The sequence below is a fragment of the Eulemur rufifrons genome, chromosome 2 (genome assembly GCF_041146395.1).
Source record: "Eulemur rufifrons isolate Redbay chromosome 2, OSU_ERuf_1, whole genome shotgun sequence".
Classification (NCBI taxonomy): Eukaryota; Metazoa; Chordata; class Mammalia; order Primates; family Lemuridae; genus Eulemur; species Eulemur rufifrons.
Window position 1 is genome coordinate 16,712,024 of NC_090984.1, and position 24,640 is coordinate 16,736,663.

Genomic DNA, 24,640 nt, shown 5'->3' on the forward strand with positions numbered 1-24,640 from the left:
TGTGCATCGTTTGTAATAACCACATACATAAACATAGTGTGTTTTGGCAACCAGGAATGGATATTAGTACGATACAATCAACTCAAGTACAGACATTATTTAGATTTCATCAGATTTTACGTGCTCTGTGTGTGTGTGTGTGTGTGTGTGTAGTTCCATAAAATTTTATCAGACCTGTAGATTTTTGCAACTCTCATGATTTGAAGGTTTTCTATGATAATGGTATTGTGTCTGTGTTTCAAAAGGAGTCTTTATCAGAGACAAGTTTCAAGCAAATTTATAGAGGAAATGGTATACGATTTGCCTTGAAATAATGACAGGCCTGCGCAGTGGTGTGCACCTGCAGTCCCAGCTACCTGGGAGCCTGAGGTGGGAGCCCAGGAGTTCTGGCTATTCAGTGTGGTGCCAGCTGGGTGTCTGCACTAAGTTCAGCATCAATATAGCAAACTCCTGGGAGCGGGGATCGCCTGGTTGCCTAAGGAGAGTGAACTGGCCCATGTTGGAAAAGGAGCAGGTGCTGTGCTGATCAGCAGTAGGAAGTCATCTGTGAATAGCCACTGCAGGCCGGGCGCGGGGGCTCACGCCTGTAATCCTAGCACTCTGGGAGGCCGAGGCGGGCGGATTGTTTGAGCTCAGGAGTTCGAGACCAGCCTGAGGAAGCGAGATCCTGTCTCTGCTAACAAATAGAAAGAAATTAGCTGAACAACTAAAAATATATATAGAAAATATTAGCCGGGCATGGTGGCGCATGCCTGTAGCCCCCAGCTACTCGGGAGGCTGAGGCAGAAGGATCGCTTGAGCCCAGGAGTTTAAGGTTGCTGTGAGCTAGGCTGATGCCAGGGCACTCTAGCCCAGGCAACAGAGTGAGACTCTGTCTCAAAAAAAAAAAAAAAATAGTCACTGCAGTCCAGCCAGGCCAACATCGCCAGACCCCATCTTCACAATAAATGGAGAAAGTAGCCGGGCATGGTGGCGCATGCCTGTAGTCCCAGGTGCTCGGAAGGCTGAGGCAGGAGGAACGCTTGAGCCCAGGAGTTGGAGGCTGCGGTGGGCTGTGATGATGCCACTGCACTCCAGCCTGGGCGACAGCGAGACCCTGTCTCAAAAATAATAATAATAAAAAGAAAGGAAGAATGGGAAAGGCGTGGGTGGGGGAAGAACAGAGGAAACAACATAGACTGTGAGTTGCTAATTACTTGCTGAAGGTGGGGAATGGATACGAGAGAGTCCTAGTTGTCGGCTAACATTCCTGAGCCCTTTCCTAGAAGCTGCCAGATCAAAGGGTTTGTGTGTTATCACTATTCCCATCGACCCCAATTTTCTGATGATGAAATCCAGGTTCAGAGATGGGAAGTACCTGCCCAGACATCAACCAAACCACAATCCGTAATCTGGATCCAATTGTCGCCATAGGCTACAGTCATAAACTGCTTCAGACTCTCGCACCAGGCATTTAGCAATAGCCTCTCCATCTTACCCAGCGCCTACTGTATGCCAGACACTGGTGCAGGGGTCTACAAATGTTTTTTACAAAGTTCGAGATAGTAAATATTTTCTGTTTGTGGACTGCACACCATGTCTGCAGCCACGACTCAACTGTACATCTAGGGCAAGAGCAACCACAGACTGTATGTAAACAAAGAGGTGTAGCTGTGTGCTAATAAAACTTTATTTATAAACACTGAAATTTCAATCGTATGTATTTTCACGTGTCATCAGATATTATTCTTTTGCTTTTGTTCGTCCAACATTTAAAGGACAAAGAGAAAATCATTCTTAGCTCAGGGACCGTATAACAACAGGTATCAGCTTGGGCTAAGGGTCATAGTTTGCTAACCTTTGTTGGAGATGCTGAGACACAGTGGTGACCAAACCGGGCAAAATTCCCTGTCCTCATGAGCTGACATGCCAGGAGTGGGATGTACAACAAGCAAAATAAAAAGGTAAATACAGCTGGGCATGGTGGCTTGTGACTGGAATCCCAGCACTTTGGGAGGCCAAGGTGGAAAGATCGCATGAGGCCAGGAGTTGGAGACTAGCCTGGGCAACATAGCAAGACCCCATCTGTACAAAAAATTTTTAAATTATCCAAGCGTGGTGGTGTGCACCTATAGTCCCAGCTACTTGGGAAGCTGAGGCAGGAGGATTGCTTGAGCCCAGGAGGGGGGTTTCAGTGAGCTGTGATGATGCCACTGCACTCTAGCTGGGGTGACAGAGCAAGACCTTGTTCCCCCCCCCGAAAAAAAAGAAAGAAAAAGCTAAATGGAGAAGAAATTCAGACAGTGATGAGAAGTACATAGAACAGTAAAGCAGAGAGGGAGGGTGTGGAAAATCCCCATATGACCAATTTATACCTTTACAGCCAGGGTTGGTTGGTTGGTGGTTTTTTTTTTTTTTTTTTGGTACAGTGTCTTGCTCTGTAGCCCAGGCTGGAGTGCAGTGGCGTCATCATAGCTCACTGTAGCCTCCAGCTCCTGGCCTCAAGCGATCCTCCCGCCTCAGCCTCCCAAAGTGCTGGGACTACAGGCGTGAGCCACCGCGCCCCGCCTGCAGCCCAGTTTTTAGGCAGAATTCCTCAGATCTAAATCCGATCCTTCCCAATTGCGACCAAATTCACAAACCACCTCCGCGGTTATGTAACACACATGGGTATAGATGGAGAGATGTATATATAGATACAGTTATTTCCTTTTTGTACTTAAAGAAATGGAGTCATTTCCTCGACAAGAATACCTGTGAAATTGTGAATTTGATGATAGCGGCGTATTGAAAGCACCTTACCATTTATTGCTAAATGCAGCATGTATGTGGAATTATTCCAGAACATAGCAATGTATTATCATAATAGGTGATATTTTCGGCCTCTAAAAGAGATGTTAGAAACAAGCCTAGGCTGGGAGCAATGGCTCATGCCTGTAATCCCAGCACTTGGGAGGCCAAGGTGGGAGGATAGCTTGAGATTAGGAGTTCGAGACCAGCCTGAGCAAGAGCAAGACCCCGTCTCTACTAAAAATAAGAAAAAAAGAAAAAGAAATAAAGGGCGTCCACATTGGAAAGGAAAAAGGAAAGTTATCTCTCTTTACAGATGATGTGATCACACAGGTAGAAAACCCCGAGTGATCCACAGTAAAACTATTGGAAGAGAGGAACACAGCACAGTGCAGCATGCAAAACCAAGACACAAAACTCAGCTGTGTGTCTGCATATCACCAATGACCAAGTCCACAAGGAAAACAAACGAATAATTCCAGCCAGGCAAAGCCGTGCGTGTCTGGAGTCCCGCTGCTCAGGAAGCTGAGGCCAGGAGTTTGAGTAGCCACTGCACTCCGGCCCAGACAGCATAACAAGATCTGACCTCGTTTTTTTAAATTGTGGTAAAATATACACAACATAAAATGTACCATCTTAGGCATTTTTAAGTGCACAGCTCGGTGGCATTAAGCACATTCACATTGCTGTGCAACCATCACCACCCTCCGTCTCCAGAACTTTCTCATCTTCCGAAACTGACGCTCTGTCCCCATGAAACACCCCCTCCCCCGTCCCCACCCCCTCCCCAGCCCCCGGCACCCACCATCCTACTTCCTGTCTCTGTGGATAGGATGACTCCAGGGACCTCCTATGAGTGGAATCACACGGGATTTGTCCTTCTGTGTCTGTCTTTTGTTTCTTTGGTTGTTTGATTTGAGACAGGGTCTTGTTCTGTCACCCAGGTTGGAGTGCAGTGGTGTCATCATAGCTCACTGTAGCTGTGAACTCCTGGGCTCAAGCGAACCTCCTCTTTCAGCCTCCCAAGTAGCTGGGACCACAGGTGCCGCCACCACACCTGCCTAATTTTTCTATTTTTAGTAGAGACGGGGTCTCACTCTTGCCCAGGCTGGTCTCAAACTCCTGGCCTCAAGTGATCCCGCCTCGGCCTCCCAGAGTGCTGGGATCACAGCCGTGAGTCACCGCGCCCAACCTATTGCATGACATCAAAAGGATCATATTTTTTTACCCTGGGAGCATAGGGTCAAGTTGCCCTGAATATACACTCCAAATAATTTCTATAGACGTTGCAAAACGTCTACCCAAGTGGATCCTCTAGGTAAAGGGGAAAAAAAGTTGCAAAATGTCGTGTCTCTAATTCATTCTACAGCCATCAAGTGGTGGCTTCATTCCTTTATTTATTAATGGAATTCTTCTGCAAAAGGAAAAAAGAAAACTTTTCCTTATCGACTGGAGGTACTTGACTCTACTGGAAAACCGTTTGTAGGGCAGAGGCTGGTCAAATGCTAAATTCTGTCTCTTTTGAAGTCTGCTTTGAAAGATAAGAGTGACTGCCCTCGTCACCTCCAGGGCTCACCAGGGTGGGTTCCTTTCTTTTTTCTTTTTCCTCGCTTGGGGGCAGCAGAAAAATCCTTTCTTTTCACTGTTGTTCTTTCTCCTTTTTAAAGTACTATTACAGGTTGGCAGGGTGGTAATGGTAAACCTAGTATTTTAGGAGGCCCAGGAAGGAGGATCGCTTGAGGCCAGGAGTTTGAGACCAACTTGGGCAACAGAGCGAGATCCCATCAAACTACAAAAAAAAAATTAGCCGGGCATGGTGGCACACACCTGTAGTCCCAACTACTTGGAAAGCTGAGGCAGGAGGATCACTCAAGCCCAGGAGTTCGAGGCTCATGCAGTGAGCTATGATGACACCACTGTACTCTAGGGAGACCGTGTTTTAAAAAAAACATTGTGTTGGAACTAGATGGAGGTGATGGTGGCACAATATCAGGAATATGCTAAATGCCACTGAATTGTCTACTTTAAATGGTCAGTGGTTAATTTTATGTTATGTGAATTTTACCTAAATTTTTTCTGAATAGGGGGTAGGGCCCGGGCATGAATAGGCGTGAGCATTAGGTAGGTAGTTAGGAGCTGATGAGTCTGTGCACTGCCCTGAAGCCAGGCTCGGGGAAGGAAATCTGGGCTGACCAAAGGTAGGAAGGGATACTATGCGAGGGTAACCTTGAAGAGTTCAGGTACCGGCTTGGGGGGAAGAACAAAGAGCACATTCCCAGCTAGCTGCGGGCGCCACCAGTTGGCTGATTGGCCATTTCTCTGTCTCCCTATCTGGCCTCTGAAGAGGTTGAATAAACCAAATGCTTTCTTGACTTCTCTTGGAGCTGAAATTGCCCGTAGGATACAGATCTGAAGCCTCCTGGGGGATGAAAACAAATCACTCACCACCCTGATTACAGGGATAGCTATCGCTGGCGCTATCTCCCTTTCTCTGCTTCTTTCTAATTTGAATGTGGATGAGATGCGTGGAGCTGCAGCAGCCCTCTTGCAACTATGAGGGAAAGGTCAGGAGACACTCAGAAATGCCAGCTCCAATATCAATGAGTGACTGGACCTACGCCAGAAGTTGCCTCTCTAAAAATATATATTAAATATCTCAATAATTATTAGATTGGTTGTATGTTGGAATGATGATATTTTGGATATATTGGATTTAATAAAATGCATGATTAAAATTAATTTCACCCAGTGGAATTTTTTTTTTTTTAATGGAGATGGGGTCTTCCTCTGTCGCCCAGCCTGGAGTGCAGTGATGTCATCACAGATCACTGCAGCCTCCAACTCCCAGGCTCAAGTAATCCTCCTGCCCCCACCTTCCGAAATCCTGGGTTACAGGCATGATCCCCCACGCCTGGCCCTATTAAAATTTTTTACTGCGATTACCAGAAAGATTTAAATTACAAATGTGGCTGCCATTATATTTCTTTTTTTTTAAGCCATAGACAGAATTTATTAGAATTTGCAGAAGCAGGAGATAATGTACCACAAAATAGTTTGACTTTACAACATGTAGAGTATGGTAGGAAGTTGTTTTCTCAGTCTGCTTTGTGTTGCTGTAAAGGAATACCTGAGACTGGATAATGTTTAAAGAGGAAAAAAAAGGTTTATTTGGTTCTGTTTATTTTATATTTATAAGTATATTTTACATTTGTGTACATAAATAAAGTCCATGTCCAACAAGCCATGATTTTGAGGAAAGAGATAATAAAAGAGAAAAAGTAAGTTAAAAAGCAAAAAAGAAAAATAAATAAATAAAGTTTATGTTTATATTTTATTTATATATTTATATTCCTACTTATACATTTATAACTAAATTTCATTTTTATGTTTACATGTATATTTGTATATTCATGTTTCTAATTATATGTTTATAACTAAATTTTATATTTATATTTATAAATAAATGTATTTGTTTATATTTGTACTTATATATTTGTAACTAAATTTTATATTTTATATTTATAGTTATAAACATGTTTTGTATTTACGTTTCTATGATATGTTGTGTTTATTTAATTTATAGAGAAAGAAGGTTTATTTCATTCTGCAGGTTGTACAAGAAGCACAGTGCCAACATCTGCTTTGGTGAGGGGCTTTGGGGGCTTTGGGGAATGGGACATCCAAACCATAGCAGCTGTCAATGGATCGCATTATATTTCTATCAGACAATGCTGTTCTAGACTTCTTACGTGGGGAACAAAATAAGCCTCTATGTGTTTGCTGCACTGTGAATTGCTCCATATGGTACTTGCAGCCGAAGTCACTTCTAGTGGGTCCACCAGGGTCCATGACAAATTCCCATAAGGCCTGGTTTCCTCAGTGAGTCCATCCTGGTCTGCCTTTAGTTTCTCCAATGAATCAAAACCCTGCTGGCCTCAGGACATTTGCACAGGTTGTTCGATCTACCTGTATTCTCTTTACCTCCTGTTTTAAGCAAAATAATGGCCCGCAAAGATGTCCAAGTCCTAGACCCTGAAACTGTGGTTATGTCACCTCACATGGCAGAAGCAGCCCTGCAGATGGGACTAAGAACGGTGTCTTGTGAGTGTGTCTCCCCACCAAAAAAAGAATCTTCAGATAAGGAGATTATCCTAAATTATCCAGGGGGCCCAGTGTCAGCACAGGTCCTCCCACGACGGGGCAGGGGGGTCAGAGGCAGAGAGACTGGGAGACGCTGCGCTGCTGGCTCTGGAGGGGGAGGAAGGGCCCCGAGCCAAGGGACAGGGGCGGCCGCTAGACGCTGGGAAAGGCAGGAGAGGGTTCTCCCCTGGAGCCCCCAGGAGGGACCCACCCTCTTGACACCTTGGTTTTAGCTCAGGGAGACCCATTTCAGACTTCTGACATCTAGAATTGTGAGATAAGAAATGTGTGTTGTTTCCAACCACTGCATTCCTTAGTGATAAGGTGTTATGGCAACAACGGGGACTCACACACCACGAAACGACCGACCTGCCCTCTCTGTATCAGTTTCTTCATCTATAAATGGGACCAATAATAGCATCAGGTTCTGGGATTCCACCCTCCTAGTAAGCCAACAAGTGAGCCCGTCACTGTTTCATGGAAGCTGGCAGAAAACACAAGAAACAAAGGTTTTCTTAAATGGTTTTGAGACAGGCTGCAGTGCAGTGGCGTCATCTCAGCTCACCGCAGCCTCCAACTCCTGGGCTCAAGTGATCCTCCTGCCTCAGCCTCCCAAGTAGCTGGGACTACAGGTGTGTGCCACTGCGCCAGGCTAATTTTTAATTTTTTTGTAGACATGGGGTCTTGCTGTATTGCCTAGGCTGGTCTTGAACTCCTGGCCTCAAGTGATCCTCCTTCCTTGGCCTCTGGAAGTGCTGTTATCACAGCCGTGAGCCAACAGGCCGGGCCCACAGAGGATGTTTTTATTCACACGTCGACAAGCAGAGTGAATATCGTGTTGGCATCTGTTCCTCGAGTCTCCCAGGCCCCACGAGCCCAGGCGGGTGCTGCTCACACAGTGGGTTTCTGTTGCCCCAAGGAACAGGGAACTTCGGGAATCGGACTCGTTTTTTTAAGCTGTTCCCAGGCTTCTGCCTTTCTCGCCACACAGTCTGTCCTCCCCACGGCAGCCACCAGAGGGCGCCTGCGAGCACCTGAGTCAGGTCTTGTCCCTCCTCTGCCCACAGCCCTCTGTGGCTTCCACCTCCCTCGGGGTCAAAGCCCAAGTCCTCCCTGGGGCCCACCAAGCCCTGCAAGATCTGTCCCATCCTCTCCCTATCCTCACTTCCACTAGACCCTAAGCTGTGTCCCCAGCCTGGCAGTTAATGCCTGGCCGAAAGGAAGTACTCCCTAAATATGCGTGGAATGAGAGGCCACAATCTGCATGGCAGCTCTGAAATAATTAGAGCATATTACGATTTCAAACAATCATGTTCACGGTCTCACAGCCACAGTACCATTGACAATTGGACTAGATCATTCTCTGGGGCGGGGCCGTCCTGGGCACTGCAGCGTGCTGAGCAGCGTCCCCGGCCTCCACCCACCCCATGTCTGGAGCAGCCTCCAGTCTTGACAACCCCCAATGTCCCCAGACATTGCCAAGTGTTCCCTGGGGATGGGGGGGGGCGCATCCTCTTGGGTGAGATCCACTGATGTAGGCCAGGACTAGGTGGTTCCAGTTTACAAACGGGCTTAGAGTGGGCACGAGATATATAGGGGGTTCTTCTCATGGGGGTCTCCACTCATGTGTTCACTTTGTGCAGAGCAAAGACACATCCCGGAGGCCCCGTGTCCACCGTCATCCTGGTACAATTAAGCCAGTGCCCCTTTCACTTTGCAAATCGTCCTGGTTTGCACTTTGGTTAAAGGGATGTGTCCACACCGTGTGGTCAGCAATTCCACCCCTCAGTATGTACCCAGCAGAAATGCTGTCAGGACGATGTGCTAGAATGTTCCATAGCGGCGTCGCTCATAACAGCCCCTAGCTGGAAACCACACACGTGCCCACCAACAGTAAAATGGATAAGTATTAATACATTGTGGCAGAGTCATAAAAAGAGAATACAGGCCTGGCTCACACCAGTAATTCCAGCACTCTGGGAGGCCGAGGTGGGAGGATCCCTTGAGGTCATGAGTTCGAGACCAGCCTGAGCAAGAGCGAGACCTCATCTCTACTAAAAATAGAAAAATTAGCCAGGTGTGGTGGCACGTGCCTGTAGTCCCAGCTATTCGGGAGGCTGAGGCAGGAGGATCGCTTGAGCCCAGGAGTTGGAGGCTGCAGTGAGCTATGATGATGTCACAGCACTCCAGCCTGGGTGACAGAGTGAGACCCTGTCGCAAAAATAGAAAAAAAAATTGAAAGAAGAACACCAGTTCAAGTCACATAAAAATTATATGTAATTCATATTTTGGTGCCCGAAAATAAAATTTTATTAAAGCACACGACCATGCTCATTCGTTTACGTATTGTCTATGGCTGCTTTTGTGCTGAAACCACATGGCCCAAAAAGCCAAAATATTTTCAATATTTTCCATGGGGCCCTTTAAGACTTTGTTCTAGAGACATGCCCTGGCTAGTGCATCTGAAGCAGCCCCTCCTGTGTTTGTTTTTGCGTTCAGGTAACCCTATACCACATCAGCTTCTGTGTTTACACTCACTTATTAGAGATGGTAGCAGCAGAGACTCATGGCTTTCATTCATCTTCTCCACTCTGGCTCCCACTACCCCAGGGACTTTGTACCTGCTGTTCCCTCTGCCTGGATGGCCCTTTCCACTTTGGCTCCACTAACTCTTTCTCACCTTTCAGATAACAGCTTCAAAGTCACTTCCTCCAGGAGGCCCTCCGGGATCCCCCAGTCTAGATTGCATCACTCTCCTGTCGTACTCTGTCTTTCCTTGTTCTTTCTACCCAGAGCTCCTGGCACAATTGGAGAGTCGATTTGTGCTAATATTTGATTACTTCCTCCACCGGGTGGCCAGCTCCCTGAGGGCAGAGATTTTTGTCTGTTTCCTTCATAGCTGTGCCCCCGGGAAATACGTGTTGCCCCGTGAGTGCTGGAGTCTTGAGGGATCTGAGGAATCGGGCTAGGGGAGAAGTTGAAAACCAGGGGGAAGCTGATGGGTGTGTTTGCAGGTGAGGAGGGGCCGGGCTTGCTGGAAAGTCCCCAGCCAGGAGGTCCCCTAGGGCAGCTTGCAAACAAAGAAATGTAAAACACTTTGCTTAGGGCTCTAAAGGAAGTCCCTAAGGTGTGGCCTGGAGCCCCAGGCAGGGGGCAGAGTCCTGGTGGGCTGAGACCCTCAAATTGTGCCTCTGTAAACTCGGGCTGCATGCGTCCCCTGGGAAGAGCTTTCTGGTTTTCTGGTGGTTACTAAGGCTCTGCATAGCTCAGTGGTCACAGGCTGCAACTTTTGCTTGCAGCTCCTATTCCCTAAACCCATTTGTTTAAACTTCCAAGGAGGGCAAAAATGCACTTTCCCGAGGCTCTTTTTTTTTTAAGACAAAGTTTCCCTCTGTCACCTGGGCTGGAGTGCAGTGACGTCAGCCCAGCTCACAGCAACCTTGAACTCCTGGGCTCAAGCGATTCTCCTGCCTCAGCCTCCCTTCTCCTGTCTCAGCCTCCAGAATATTTAGGACTACAGGCATGTGCCACCATGCCCAGCTAGTTTTTTTTTTTTTTGTATTTTCAGTTGTCCGGCTAATTATATTTTTAGTAGAGACGGGGTCTTGCTCTTGCTCAGGCTGGCTTCAAACTCCTGACCTCCAGTGATCCTCCTACCTCGGCCTCCCAGAGTGCTGGGATTACAGGGGTGAGCCACCTCGCCTGACCTATCCCAAGGCTCTTGAGGGAGAATTAAATTCAACCCGCTTTAGGGCATCTAGCAGGGCTGGGACTAAATAATGAAGAGCTGTTTGGACCCTGCGGCAAAAGAGAAAATCACCAGGCCAGGTCGGGTCGCAGTGGCTCACGCCTTAATCCTAGCACTCTGGGAGGCCGAGGTGGGGAGGCGGGTGGATCCTTTTGAGCTCAGGAGTTCAAGACCAGCCTGAGCAAGAGTGAGACCCCCCCCCCCCACTGTAAATAGAAAGAAATTACCCAAACAACTAAAAATAGAAAAAATTAGCCGGGCATGGCGGCACATACTTGTAGTCCCAGCGACTTGGGAGGCTGAGGCAGGAGGATCCCTTGAGCCCAGGAGTTTGAGGTTGCTGTGAGCTAGGCTGACGCCACGGCACTCTAGCCCAGGCAAGAGAGTGAGACTCTTGTCTCAAAAAAAAAAAAAAAAAAAGAAGAAGAGAGAAAATCACCAATACTGATTTTGTCTTTATTGAAAATGTGATGTTTTGTTCATTGTGGACTCTTTTGACTTTTTGGTTTTTTTTTTTAAACATATTGTCTAGGCACAGTGGCTTATGTCTGTAATCCCAGCAATTGGACTTGCTGAGGTGGGAGGATCACTTGAGGTTACAAGTTCGAGACCAGCCTAAGCAACAATAGCTAGATTCCCATCTCTAAAAATAATAATAATAAAAATATTACCTGGGCATGGTGGCACACACCTGTACTCCAGACACCTGAAAGGCCAAGGCAGGAGGATCCCTCGCACTCTGGAGTTGGAGGTTACCATGAGCTATGATCCAGTCACTGAACTCCAACCTGGGCAACACAGTAAGACCCACCCCTGAAAACACATATTAAAATATTATTATCATGGTGATTGGGTTTTTTTCGCATTGCCTTCAGTTTTGCACCTGAGGCAAGTGCCTCACTGGCCTCATCCGAGTCCCAGTCCCAGCCAGCAGACAGTAGGTGCCAATAAATGCTCATAGAAGGAATGATTGCAATATGTAAAACCTATTATTTCTAACCCATAATAGGAGCTGTATTGGTTTGCTAGGGCTGCCTTAACGATGTACCACAGATCGGCTTAAAGAAACAAAAAAGTTATTTTCTCACATTTCTGGAGATTAGAAGTCCAAGGTCAACGTGGTAGGGTTGGTTTCTTCTGAGATCTCTCTCTGTTGGATGGGGGTCCACCCTGATGACCTTATTTCCACTTAATGACCTCTTTAAAAACCCTATCTTAAAAATAGAGTCACAGTCTGAGGTGTTGGAGACGAGGATTTCAACATGGGAACTGGGGGAACTACAATTCAGTTTATAACAGGAGCAAACTTTTAAGTATCGCTTACTGTATACCTGGCACTGTATACTAGGCGCTTTATTTCTATTATATTGGGTGCTTTATTTATATATTAATTTATGTCTTGCAAGAGCCCCACAAAATAGGTTCTGTTATTACTCAATGTTTTCCAGGCAGCCTCTGAGGCTCAGAGAGGTTAAGTCAAGTCACTTGCCCAATGTCACACAGCCAGTGAGGTCTGAACCAGAATTTAAACTCAGGATATCTGGCTCGGTTTAACCAAATCTGAAGAACATCTAGGGAACAGTATGAGCCAATAAGCATATTGTTGAAACCACGCCTTTTTGGGTGGGACTTGGCTCCCCCTTTACTAACTGTGTGACCTTGGGCAGATGACTCAACTTCTCTGAGCCTCAGTTTCCTCAGGCATAAAGGAACCCACCCAAAGCCTAGGGTGTGGAGAGAATTAAGTGAATTAATTGATATAAAGGCCGTGTGCCCAGCACCTAGTGAGCGCCCCATACGTAGCAAGAGACGGGTGCAGTGGCGACCGCTGGTCAGCAGGGGCCGCTGCCGAGGCCTCTGTCCCATCGGGCGCCGCAGTGGGCGCATGCGCAGCGGAGCCTGCCTGCAGAGGTGGGGTTTTTTTTTTTGTTTTTTTCTTGTTCCCCACCCTTTAACCCCAACCTGTATTTACGACTCTATTAACTACTGCAGACCTGGTTGTGGCTTCTGCTAATCGTGGGTATGGGGATGACAGTGCGGAGAGCTCCTTCCCTGCCTACACCTGGCTCCGTCTGTGCACCTGTGGGGTTGGACACCTGTCCACGAAGGGGGTCTTTCCCTACTCCCCTTAAACTCTCCCCCAAGTTCTGTAACTTATACTGTAATTTGTCGTAAGCAATGCATTCCCTCGCGAGCAAATCCAACCCTCCCTTTGAATGAAACCCTAGGCATTGCCTCTCTGAAATGCCCCCACTTTGCAAGGAAGAAACGGCTGCGACGTGCCTCCTAGGGAACCCCCCACACAGTAGGCGCTCGGTGCGTTTACACATTAAAAAAAATTATTATTAAGAATGAGAAACCGGATACCCATCTTCAAAGAACGCGTCCCCCACATGGCGCATGCGCCTGCCTCAGCCAGCCCACAAAACGAGTCTCGAACCCAGCTGCAGATGCTGCTGACGTCTGCCCCTGCCACGCCCTCTGCCGCTCCGAGCCCCGCTCATTCAATAGGTATTTACTGAGCATCTTCCATCCGCCTCTCCTCCTGGGTTAAATGGAGATGGCAGGAGCAATCGCTGGTTAAATGACAGCAGGGCTGTGACAGCGCTTTATAAAGCAGAGTGCGCAAAGTATTTGCAGGGGGAGGGAGGAGGGTTCAGGTTTATTTCAGAGTCCAGGCTCGAATTTGCATCGCTTTTTGGGGACGCTCACCTCCCCCTCTCCCAGCCCAGGAAAAGCACTGCAGTCCTGTCCTTTTTAGAGAGTGAGATTTGGGAATAATTTACCCAAGGGGGTGCAGAATGAATGGTGCTAGGAGAACATCCTTGGTCGATGTAAGAAATACTGAGTGCCTACTATGTGCATGGAGCATGGAGCTGGGTTCATTAGAAAGAAGAAAGATACTCAATGGAATATCAGTTCGTTTCCTTGAGCCAAAGATCTGAACTACAGAAAACTGTTTCTTAGGGTCAGGTTAGGACACAAATGCTAAACAGTCTTCCTGCGCCTCCCTCTGGAGAGGACAGGAAATAGAAAATGAGATTGCGCAAGGAAAAGCGCTTAGCCGGGTGCCGGAGACCAGGCAAACCAGCCCCTGAAATGAAATAACTGTTTTATTAATAGCAATGAAAGCTAATTAAAATAGCTAACGTGTATTCAGCGTTGGGTGTCAGGAAATGTGCTAATCCCTGTACATATATTTAGTTCATTTTACTCTATTCCCCCCAAAATCAGGGAGTACTGATTACCTCCCCCCTCCCAATTTACAGACGGGGAAACTGAGGCACAGAGAAACCCTACTGGCTAGTGTGAGAACATGTAGTTTGATGAAGCCAGGAAGGTGTTTTGTTCATTGCTGTATCCACAACATTTGTAACAATGCCTGGTGCATAGTAGACGCTCAGTATATATCTGTGGGCTAAAAAAGGGATTAACGACTTTTTAAAATATATATTTTATTTTTAATGATTATGAGCACATAATGGTGGTATGATACGTATTTTTTAAAAAACCTTTTTATGTTGAAATAATAGACAAGGGGTTGCAAAACAGTACATAGAGGTCGTGAGTATCCTTTCTCTCTGCTGCTCCGGGGGATATCATCTTACATAACAATGCCCAAACCGGGAAATTGACATTCGGAAGGGTCCAAAGACTATTCATCTTGTAATATGCTTTTAATAGAAGTGCTTGGCATTTTGCAAGCTAATACAGTTGCTATGATTATTGTTCTCAGCTAAAACAGGGCTCTCCGTTTTGTGCACTTGAACAGTGCGTACCAGAGGCGCGCGCCCAGTTTGGGGACCACCACTGCCCCCGGGGACGCTGACCGCGTAACCTGTTGCAACCCGGGCCGGCACCCAGTGGGTTAACACGGAGACGCGCCTCTGTGCGCCTGCGCGGAACGACGCTTTGCCCCGCCCCCGCAACGCGGTCATATGATCCGCCCAACCGGCGTTCGCCTATAAAAGGCTGAGTGTTGACGTCAGCGTTCTCTTCCGCCGTCGTCGCCGCCATCCTCGGCGCGGCTTGCCTCACTTGGTTCTACCCAGGAGAATCCACCGCCATCCGCCACCATGGTGAGCAGCCCTGTTCAGCTCGTGCCCCGGAACGGCGGCAGGGCCTCCGTGCGGCCGACGCGGCCCAGCCTGGGACGCTGTGGTCGCTCGGATAGGGAGGGAGAAGACATGGCGGCGGCGGCGGAGTCGGGGCTGGGGAAGCGGCCGCCGCCATGTCTGCGCGCCGGGCTCCTTGCCGAGCCCCGTCTTCGATTCCGGGGGCGCCGCCGCCTGGCGGGAGCCCGGTCCCGGCCGGCGCGGGGGTGGTGGCGGGGATGGGGGTTGGGTGCGATGATGTGGCAGAGGCTGTAATGGCGGGCACCGCGGTGGGAGCGGGGAGTCGCCTTACGTAACCCCGGGGCCACGAGTTGGAGGTCGATTTGCTGCCAGGGGCCGTGGGCAGCGGGGAAATGGCAAAACCAGGGAAGCGACACATAGAAAAGTCACCTGACACCCCGAAAACCTCCTCTTGATGTTGTGCAGTCTTGGTTTGTGTCCTTGTCCTTTCTGTGACTCCCAAGTGCGAAATGCTCCTTTCTGGGCCTCGGGTGTGGGCTTGTGCCTGGTGGCGTTGCTCACGCTCCCCGAGGGTGGCCGGCCCTTTCTGATCCCCAGGTAGAGGGGTCACCTTGTGTTTTAAAGAGGCTTGTTGGTTGAGGGAAGCCAGGGTGACCCAGTGGCAACGTGGAGGGCGTTTGGGGGGAAGTTTCGTCCATTCCATATTTGACACCTGGCATTTCCCAATACCGTGTTTGGTCTCAAGGAAATTTGCTGTCGTTTCTGGAGACTTTTCAGCTCTCAGGGTTGTCAATTTTGAATGACAGCTGGAATCAGTGGTTCCTTAGCGATTGGGGGAGTGGTTTTTCAAGGGGTGTCTGGCGAGAAGACTGGGTGGGCGTTGAGGGGCAACTTAGCACTAGCCTCCTCCCGGCCTTTGCCCTGGGAGTTTAGTATCGACTGGATGTTCTGTGCCAAGCCGGGTTCCTGGAATGCCAGGCTGGTCTGAGCCGCCCCCTCTCCCGCAGGTGAACTTCACGGTAGACCAGATCCGGGCCATCATGGACAAGAAGGCCAACATCCGGAACATGTCTGTCATTGCCCACGTGGACCACGGCAAGTCCACGCTGACAGACTCCCTGGTGTGCAAGGCGGGCATCATTGCGTCGGCCCGGGCCGGGGAGACTCGCTTCACTGACACCCGGAAGGATGAGCAGGAGCGTTGCATCACCATCAAGTCAACGTGAGCTGCTGCGGTGCCCTCTGGACCTGGGTGGGGGCTCCCGGCCTGGCAGCTGGAGGCTGGGGTACCCGAGTGGGAGGGGCAGAACTGTGGGCACTGAAACCTTCCCCCTTCACTGTCTCCCTGCAACCTTCCCACGAATCATGGGATGTCCTTGAGCTGATATTTTAAAGTAGAGAAGAGAATGAGGTTGTATGTAGTGAGACAGAGGAGCAGAGGCACAGGGGTGGGTGGGCTTTGGGAGCTGGGGGTTCTTGAGGAGAATGCTTAACCCAGGGGTTCTCCCTGCTTGTGCTTGGAGGACTGTGTGCCTTCTGCCCTAAGGGACACTAGGTAATGTCTGGAGACATTGTGTTGTCACTGGTCGGGGTGGAGCTGGCATCTAGGGATGCTGAAAAGCAGTTGTGTTTGTTCAGGATAGTCTGTGACAGTTTTCTGACCCCAAAGTGGTGTAGGGCAAGTGACCTGTCATCAGCTGGTGATGCTGGGAGGTTCTCACTGGTTAATCTCAGCTGGGGCTGGAGGAGAGAGGGAAAAAGAACAAAAGTGGTTTCTGGGGCTTCTGTAGTCTTGCTTTGATCATGTAACTGCTACTTTGAGTCCAGGTGTGGGAACTCCCGCAAAGCCAGAGGGTAGGCTCCCATGTGGGAAACCTGAAGTCTGACTCTGGATGAGTAATCCAGAGGGGGAGGGGACAGGGTGGAGAGTGCCGAGTGATTGCTTGGGCTGCTGACTGATTGCTTGGGCTGCTGACGCCATCACTGGCTCCCTTGGGCAGGAACCTAGGCAGAGCCCAGGGGTCTGGCAGGTAGGACAGCGGAGGGCCAGGGGTGGCTCCAGCCTCCTGACCCCTCCTTCTCTCCTCAGCGCCATCTCCCTTTTCTACGAGCTTTCTGAGAACGACTTGAACTTCATCAAGCAGAGCAAGGACGGTTCTGGTTTCCTCATCAACCTCATTGACTCTCCTGGGCATGTGGACTTCTCTTCGGAGGTGACGGCTGCTCTCCGAGTCACCGACGGCGCCTTGGTGGTGGTGGACTGCGTGTCAGGTAAGCAGCAGGTCCCCCGATGCAGGGCCTGGAACCTGGGCCACTGGACCTTCCCTGCTTCTGGGTGACAGCCGTCCTACCCCCGCTGCCCCCAGGCGTGTGCGTGCAGACGGAGACGGTGCTGCGGCAGGCCATCGCCGAGCGCATCAAGCCCGTGCTGATGATGAACAAGATGGACCGTGCCCTGCTCGAGCTGCAGCTGGAGCCCGAGGAACTCTACCAGACCTTCCAGCGCATCGTGGAGAACGTGAACGTCATCATCTCCACCTATGGGGAGGGCGAGAGCGGCCCCATGGGCAATATCATGGTATGACCCTTCCCCTCCTGGCGTGGGTGGGCCCAGCAACCTGAAGGGCTTTGTCCTGTCCTGGAGGGCTCAAGACTGGATGCGTGCCCACCCCAGAAATGGTGGGGTGGCACGGAAAGGGGTGGGGTGTTTTCCCATCTTACTGGATCTCCCGCCCTTGGGCCGGAGGCTCCCGCCTGCAGGCAGGGCTGGTCCCACATGATGACTGACATTTCTTCACTTTGACCTGACATCTACTGAAGAAATTGAGCGTCTGAGGCCCAAGGGTCCCAGTGGGGTGGGGAGGTGGCAGTTGCAGATCTGCCTGGGGGCCCGTGCAGGCCACTCACCTCTTGCTTTCCCAGATCGACCCTGTCCTGGGCACTGTGGGTTTCGGGTCTGGCCTGCATGGCTGGGCCTTCACCCTGAAGCAGTTTGCGGAGATGTATGTGGCCAAGTTTGCAGCCAAGGGCGAGGGCCAGCTTGGGCCTGCTGAGCGGGCCAGGAAAGTGGAGGACATGATGAAGAAGCTGTGGGGTGACCGGTGAGCCTCGCGGGGCAGGGGGCAGGGGATCCAGGACACTCCAGTGGGGTGGAGGTGGCGCTCAGGACCGTGCCTCAAGCTCCCCAGACCTGTGGTGGTGGTCTCCTGCCCAGGCTCTTGCCCTTGACCTGGGTCACCCCACCCCTCACCTGGATGCGTTGGGCTTTTTTTCTGCCAGGTACTTTGACCCAGCCAATGGCAAATTCAGCAAGTCAGCCACGAACGCTGACGGGAAAAAGCTGCCCCGGACGTTCTGTCAGCTCATCCTAGACCCCATCTTCAAGGTGAGGAGCTGGAACCCAGTTGAGCCCTCCACAGCAGGTGATTCCTGGCTGGGCACTCTCGGGCTGTTGGTGGTGATGGGAGCATCCTCCTTGTACCTGGAGGCCTTGACAGGTCACCTCACCTGCTGCTGGCAGCTCACGGGCAGGGACAAGAGAGTGAGCAGGCACTTTTAGGGTCAGGTTGCATCTGGACATGTTACGTCAAGGTCCTTGGGCTGTGCGTAGTGGGTAAGAGGCATCTTCTCTGGTAGGGGGAGGTTAGGTTTGACCAGGAATTTATTAAATTTTCATAAATTAAGATTTTTTCACCTGTAAGTTAGATGGATTTTTTCCTTTGAATAATTTACCACGAGGCTTCTTTGGATTTGTTCGGTGGGGTCACGCCCTTCGCAGTAAGTGGGTCAGGCTCTGTGCGGGGCGGCTGCTGTGCCGTGGCTGGCCCAAAGGCACTGGAGCAGAAGCAGCAGTGGCTTCCTGTCTCGATGTTGTCTTGTCTTGTGATCATGAATTTAGGTATTTGACGCGATCATGAATTTCAAGAAAGAGGAGACGGCAAAACTGATTGAAAAACTGGACATCAAACTGGACAGTGAGGATAAGGACAAAGAAGGCAAACCCCTCTTGAAGGTGCGCAGGGCGCTGAGGTCCCCAACTGGGGGTCATGGTTGTCAGCCTTTCTCCCTTGGGACCTCTAGTTCTGGGCGCTTTGCTGTTGAGGCATCACAGCAGCCAGTCCCCTCTGGGACAGCTGTGGGCACTGCCCTGACCCCCTTCTAGAAGGGGCCACGCTTCTTAGGAAGCTCCTGTCTGTCTCAGGTCCCCAAGAAAGGAAGGGTAAGCACGTGATCATCCTGGGGTGCCCCAAGCTCCTGTGTAAGCCCTTTCCCCTCTGTTCCTAGGCTGTGATGCGCCGCTGGCTGCCCGCTGGGGACGCCCTGCTGCAGATGATCACCATCCACCTGCCCTCGCCAGTGACGGCCCAGAAGTACCGCTGTGAGCTGCTGTACGAGGGGCCCCCGGACGACGAGGCTGCCATGGGTATGTGGGCGCGGGGGTGCCAGAGCTATAGTGCGCAGCTCTGGGCAGAAGGTATTTTGGAAGCACAAGCTGCAGGGCCATAAAGCTGTCCCCACTGGGGTGTTTCTTTTCTCAGGCATTAAAAGCTGTGACCCCAAAGGCCCCCTTATGATGTACATTTCCAAAATGGTGCCAACCTCCGACAAAGGTCGGTTCTACGCCTTCGGACGTGTCTTCTCGGGGCTGGTGTCTACCGGCCTGAAGGTCAGGATCATGGGGCCCAACTACACCCCCGGGAAGAAGGAGGATCTCTACCTGAAGCCCATCCAGAGGTGAGCGGTTGGGCACCACCTGCGGCTGCTGCTTCTGCTGCTCAGCCGGTGGCTGAGGAGGTGTGGACAAGCAGCATTAAGTTCTTTCCAGTCTCCTTATTTTGTCATGGCCCAGTGAGGATGAGGAAAGTCCCTGGGGGCGTTAGGTGACCGCGGGAAGCAGGGGCTGCTTGGTGAAGGCCAGCTCAGAGTGGGCTACAAATGTGTCTGGGCTCCAGGGTGGTGGCAACAGTCTTGTTCCGTGCTCAGAGCAGGCAGTGACCCTAAAGATCATGTTTAATGGCAGTCCCCACCCAGCAGCCATGGGCTCATGCTTACTCCAGCTCCTCAGGAGCATTACCTGTGTTGGTAGCAGGTGGGTGCCCACGTGCCTTTTGTCTGCTCTCGGTTCTGTGCACACAGTTGAGGCACCTGCATGGGGGGTGGTATTGAATGGGCCAGAATCCCATGGAGTTAGTTATCTGGGTTGAGTGCAGAGTGCAGCCATTGTTTGTGGCCTGGGCAGGGGCGTCACTCCTACTCCAGACAGGAGGGTCACTAGCTCTGGAACGGCCTTGCCTTGCTGCCAGCCCCCTGACACCTGCTACTCTCCACAGAACAATCCTGATGATGGGCCGCTACGTGGAGCCCATCGAGGACGTGCCTTGCGGGAACATCGTGGGCCTGGTGGGTGTTGACCAGTTCCTAGTGAAGACGGGCACCATCACCACCTTTGAGCACGCCCACAACATGAGGGTGATGAAGTTCAGCGTCAGCCCTGTTGTCAGGGTTGCCGTGGAGGCCAAGAACCCGGCAGACCTCCCCAAGCTGGTGGAGGGGCTGAAGCGCCTGGCCAAGTCGGACCCCATGGTGCAGGTGGGCACGAGGGCGCAGATGCCACCTGCAGGGGGAGGGTTTGCTGCTGCCTGAGGTGTGGCCAACTTGGTTGCCAGGGTTTTGAGATTTGAGTGACACAAAAGTGGGGTCTCTGGTTTGCAGGGGCCCCAAACGTGCCCAAGTAGAGCTGCTGCCCTTTAAGTGGCGATTTTTTGCCCAGGTAGCCACCGCCCCCCATTTTAGGCTACTTGAATGCCTGTAGGTTTACCGTGGGTTGTGGATCTTAAATTTGTTCAGGGTTAATTGTGGCAGGATGCAGCAGAGGCAGATGGGGCCTCTTGCTGCCTTTGATGGTCCCGGGTCCCTGGTACCTTGTTCTAAAGCCTTGTCTGGGGAGCCCAGCAGTTCCCGCCAACTGGAGAGGACGAGGAACCTGCTTTGTGCCCATCCCTAAAGTTCACTGTCCCCCCGGGCCTGAGGCTGCTGCCTGTCAGTGTCCCGGGCTGACGCTTGGCCCTTGCAGTGCATCATTGAGGAGTCCGGGGAGCACATCATCGCGGGTGCCGGCGAGCTGCACCTGGAGATCTGCCTGAAGGACCTGGAGGAGGACCACGCCTGCATCCCCATCAAGGTGAGCCATGGGGCCGTGCCTGCCCCCTCTCGGGCTGGATGACTGGCACTGACAGGATGGCTTGGTGTCCACCCGGCCTCCTCAGGCCACTGCGTGCTCTGGGTTCCTCCCAGGCTAAGTTCGGCTCCGCACAGGCCAAAGCCAGCACTGGGCCTCTTCAGCTGATGCAGGAATGGGGGTCTGATTGTGAGTTAGCTGCGTGGCAGCTTCCCCTACTCTCTTGTGCATAAGGAAACACGGTCATGCGTGACAGGCTCAGGGCCAGGCCTGCTTGCAAAATCTCACTTAACAACTGACGCTGCTTCTCCTGGTCCTGCTGGCAGCGGGTGGAGCTCAGCCTAGCCCACTCTCTGCGCCCACACCAGGAGTAAGATTGTCCTATTCCTTCCGACTAAATGTGCCACTCACTGCTGGGCCATGTCAACTCTGCCTCGCTAGGAAAGCTTCGAGAATGCCTGTCTGTGAATGTGGTCTCTGCCTCCTTATCTCTGAGGCTGTGTGACCTTCCTCCCATTCTTTCTGCAGAAATCTGACCCAGTTGTCTCGTACCGTGAGACGGTCAGTGAGGAGTCCAACGTGCTCTGCCTCTCCAAGTCCCCCAACAAGCACAACCGGCTGTACATGAAGGCACGGCCCTTCCCTGATGGCCTGGCTGAGGACATCGACAAGGGGGAGGTGTCCGCCCGCCAGGAGCTGAAGCAGCGGGCCCGATACCTGGCCGAGAAGTACGAGTGGGACGTGGCAGAGGCCCGCAAGATCTGGTGCTTTGGGCCTGATGGCACCGGCCCCAACATCCTCACTGACATCACCAAGGGTGTGCAGTACCTCAACGAGATCAAGGACAGCGTGGTGGCCGGCTTCCAGTGGGCTACCAAGGAGGTGAGGGTGCACCTCCTGTGAGCCAAGCTGGGGCCTTGGTTGGGGGCGCTGGGGACAGGCCTGGGAGGCAGATATCTATGCAGGGACCTCACCTATTTCCTGCCTCTGGAGAGGGGTTGAAGATGCAAGATGAGATGCACCCAGTTTGCTTGGGGACGAGCCCTGGAGGGCGTGGCCCGGAGAGGGAGCTGGTGTCCACTCGGTCCCTGATCCTGGCTCTGCTCCCCCTCACAGGGAGCGCTGTGCGAGGAGAACATGCGGGGTGTGCGCTTCGATGTCCATGATGTGACTTTGCACGCCGATGCCATCCACCGTGGGGGCGGCCAGATCATCCCCACGGCGCGGCGCTGCCTGTACGCCAGTGTGCTCACCGCCCAGCCCCGCCTCATGGAGCCCATCTATCTGGTGGAGATCCAGGTGAGCGGCCCCTCCTGCCCATGACCTCTGGCGTCCTGCCCTGCTCTGCCCGCTGGTGCTGAATGGCTTTCTCTTTGTTTCCTGGCAGTGTCCAGAACAAGTGGTTGGCGGCATCTACGGTGTCCTGAATAGGAAGCGGGGTCACGTCTTTGAGGAGTCCCAGGTGGCTGGCACCCCCATGTTTGTCGTCAAGGCCTACCTGCCCGTCAACGAGTCCTTTGGTAAGTGCTGGCCCAGCGTGACTGTAGCCAGGCCAGAGAGAAGGAAATGTTCTTGGGCTCAGCAGAGTGTCCCCCTGCCTGGGCCCCATGGGAGCAGTCCATGGAGTCTGCCGCCCTCTCCACCTGGGGGCTGCCCAGTCCTGACTCTGTGTGGACCAAGTCACCGAATGTACGGGGGGAGGTTCTGTTACCCAAAGGTGAGAAGGCCTTTGGGCGTGTGTCTCAGGGATAGCTCAGGGCCTAGGTTGGAAGAGCTTGGCCGTAGCTCAGGTGGTCCCGCAAGGAGCAGGCGGCAGCCATGGGAAAGGCTGTCACACCTCACCTCGGTTGCCTTAGAATGTGCAGGGCACCAGGCTCAACATCTGGCCTCAGGGCCTGGTATTGTCCCAGCCGCCCTTCTTTGCACACGTGCTGTGGGGCCCAGGAGTTCTGTGTTACCAGCAGAACCTGCTTCTCCCGGGCAGCCCAGTGAGCCCTGTTCCCTGCTGTCACCACAGGCTTCACCGCCGACTTGAGGTCCAACACTGGCGGCCAGGCCTTCCCCCAGTGCGTGTTTGACCACTGGCAGATCCTGCCCGGAGACCCCTTCGACAACACCAGCCGCCCCAGCCAGGTGGTGGCGGAGACCCGCAAGCGCAAAGGCCTGAAGGAAGGCATCCCAGCCCTGGACAACTTCCTGGACAAATTGTAGGCGGCCCCGGCTGCAGCGCCCGCCACCCTGGGTGGGACGGGCACAGCACCCACACCCAGTTCGACCACAGCAGCACGTCCTTGCATTATCAGACGACACCTCAGACTGTCCCAACACAGTGATGCTCCACCTGAGAGGTTCCGGGGCCACTCCGTGCCATCGCTCAACCTTAACACTTGATGCCGTTTCTTTCTATATTTATTTCCAGGTCGCAGAGATGCCCTCTTTGCAGGGACTGATTTGGCCGGTGGTGGAGGGGGAGGTGGGGTGGGACACCTAACTTTTTTTTCCATTTCTTCAGAGGGAAACTCAGATGTCCAAAAAAATTTTTAAATGAACGCATTAAGAGGTTTATTTGGGTTAATGGCCCGTAGTGGCTTTTTTCTCCGGAAAGGGGAAAGGAACAAGCGGGTAGGTAATTTCTAGAAGGCAAGAAGTCCTGTGCGGTGTGATCATGAGCACGTCCAGCTGTATTAGTGCCATTGGAATAATAAATTTGATATGGTGATGACTGTTCTGCATCATTCTTGCGGCCCCTTTGCGGGGAGCAGGGCTGCCATGTGCCAGTACCAGGGCCATTGGTGCTGTGCCGCTACCAAAGGTCACCTTGGCCTGTAAGGGACACTCGGATGCTCCAAGACATGGCTGCTTCGGGAGGGGACTGTCCAGGCCCGCCATTGCAGTAGTAGGTGTGCCCAGTGGAATTTTGTAGGATGGTGGGGGTGCCACTGCTGAGGACATGAAGTAGGAGCAGTGCCCCAAGGAACTGAAGTTTAAAATGTCATTTCATTTGCAGTGCACTCAGTTGGTCTGGGGTTGGGGCTACTGGACGGACATTGCTGGCTTAGACTATCCTCTGAATTGCCGGTGTGCTCACACCCTATCCTGAGATCAAAGCTTCCTGTGAGCCCATTTGTATTTGTTTTTTGGGGGACAGGGTCTTGCTCTGTCACTTGGTGTAGAGTGCCATGGCATCAGCCTAGCTCACAGCAACCTTAAACTCTAGGTCTCAAGCGATCCTCCTGTTTGAGTCTCCAGAGTAGCTGGGACTACAGGTGCCACCACGCCCGGCTAAATTTTGGGTTTTTTTGGTGGGGAGGGGGTCTCGCTTGTTGCTCAGGCTGGTCTCCCACCTCAGCCTCCCAGAGTGCTGGGATTACAAGCGTGAGCCACTGCACCCAGCCTGCCCATTTGTTTTGAAAACAGTGCCTAGGACATTGTAGGAGGCCAATTCTAGTTTTAATGCCAATAATCTTTTTTTTTTTAATTATTATTTTTTTGTTTTTTGTTTTTCACATGGTTATAGCAGCAATATCAATCATATCTTTTAACATTGTTTTATACGATTCTGGATTTATCCACTCAAATCTTACATGAGGTTAAAATTTCATTTTTGGTGTTTTCCCATCTTTGTTCTCAGGTGTGGGCTGTGAAGTACTGGTTTAGGGAGGGTTTTTGGCAAGGAGAGGGGCCACTCTGGCTATTCTACACTGCATGGGGTCATGCTCCAGCCAAGGC

At 51.5% G+C, this 24,640-nt stretch overlaps 1 protein-coding gene and 1 non-coding gene across 2 annotated transcripts; both read left to right on the forward strand.

The window, feature by feature from the left end:
- Positions 1 to 14,650: 14,650 nt before the first annotated feature.
- EEF2 (eukaryotic translation elongation factor 2) lies at positions 14,651 to 23,633 on the forward strand. The gene is made up of 15 exons (XM_069480405.1): positions 14,651 to 14,736; positions 15,741 to 15,955; positions 16,823 to 17,004; positions 17,100 to 17,311; positions 17,656 to 17,834; positions 18,013 to 18,118; positions 18,632 to 18,745; positions 19,018 to 19,156; positions 19,272 to 19,467; positions 20,064 to 20,322; positions 20,807 to 20,914; positions 21,440 to 21,793; positions 22,028 to 22,210; positions 22,299 to 22,431; positions 22,929 to 23,633. The coding sequence occupies exons 1-15, from the start codon at positions 14,734 to 14,736 to the stop codon at positions 23,120 to 23,122; spliced, it is 2,577 nt and encodes an 858-aa protein (XP_069336506.1). The 5' UTR covers positions 14,651 to 14,733; the 3' UTR covers positions 23,123 to 23,633.
- LOC138381200 (small nucleolar RNA SNORD37) lies at positions 17,506 to 17,570 on the forward strand. The gene has a single exon (XR_011233112.1). It is a non-coding gene; the product is annotated as a small nucleolar RNA SNORD37 (small nucleolar RNA).
- Positions 23,634 to 24,640: the final 1,007 nt, after the last annotated feature.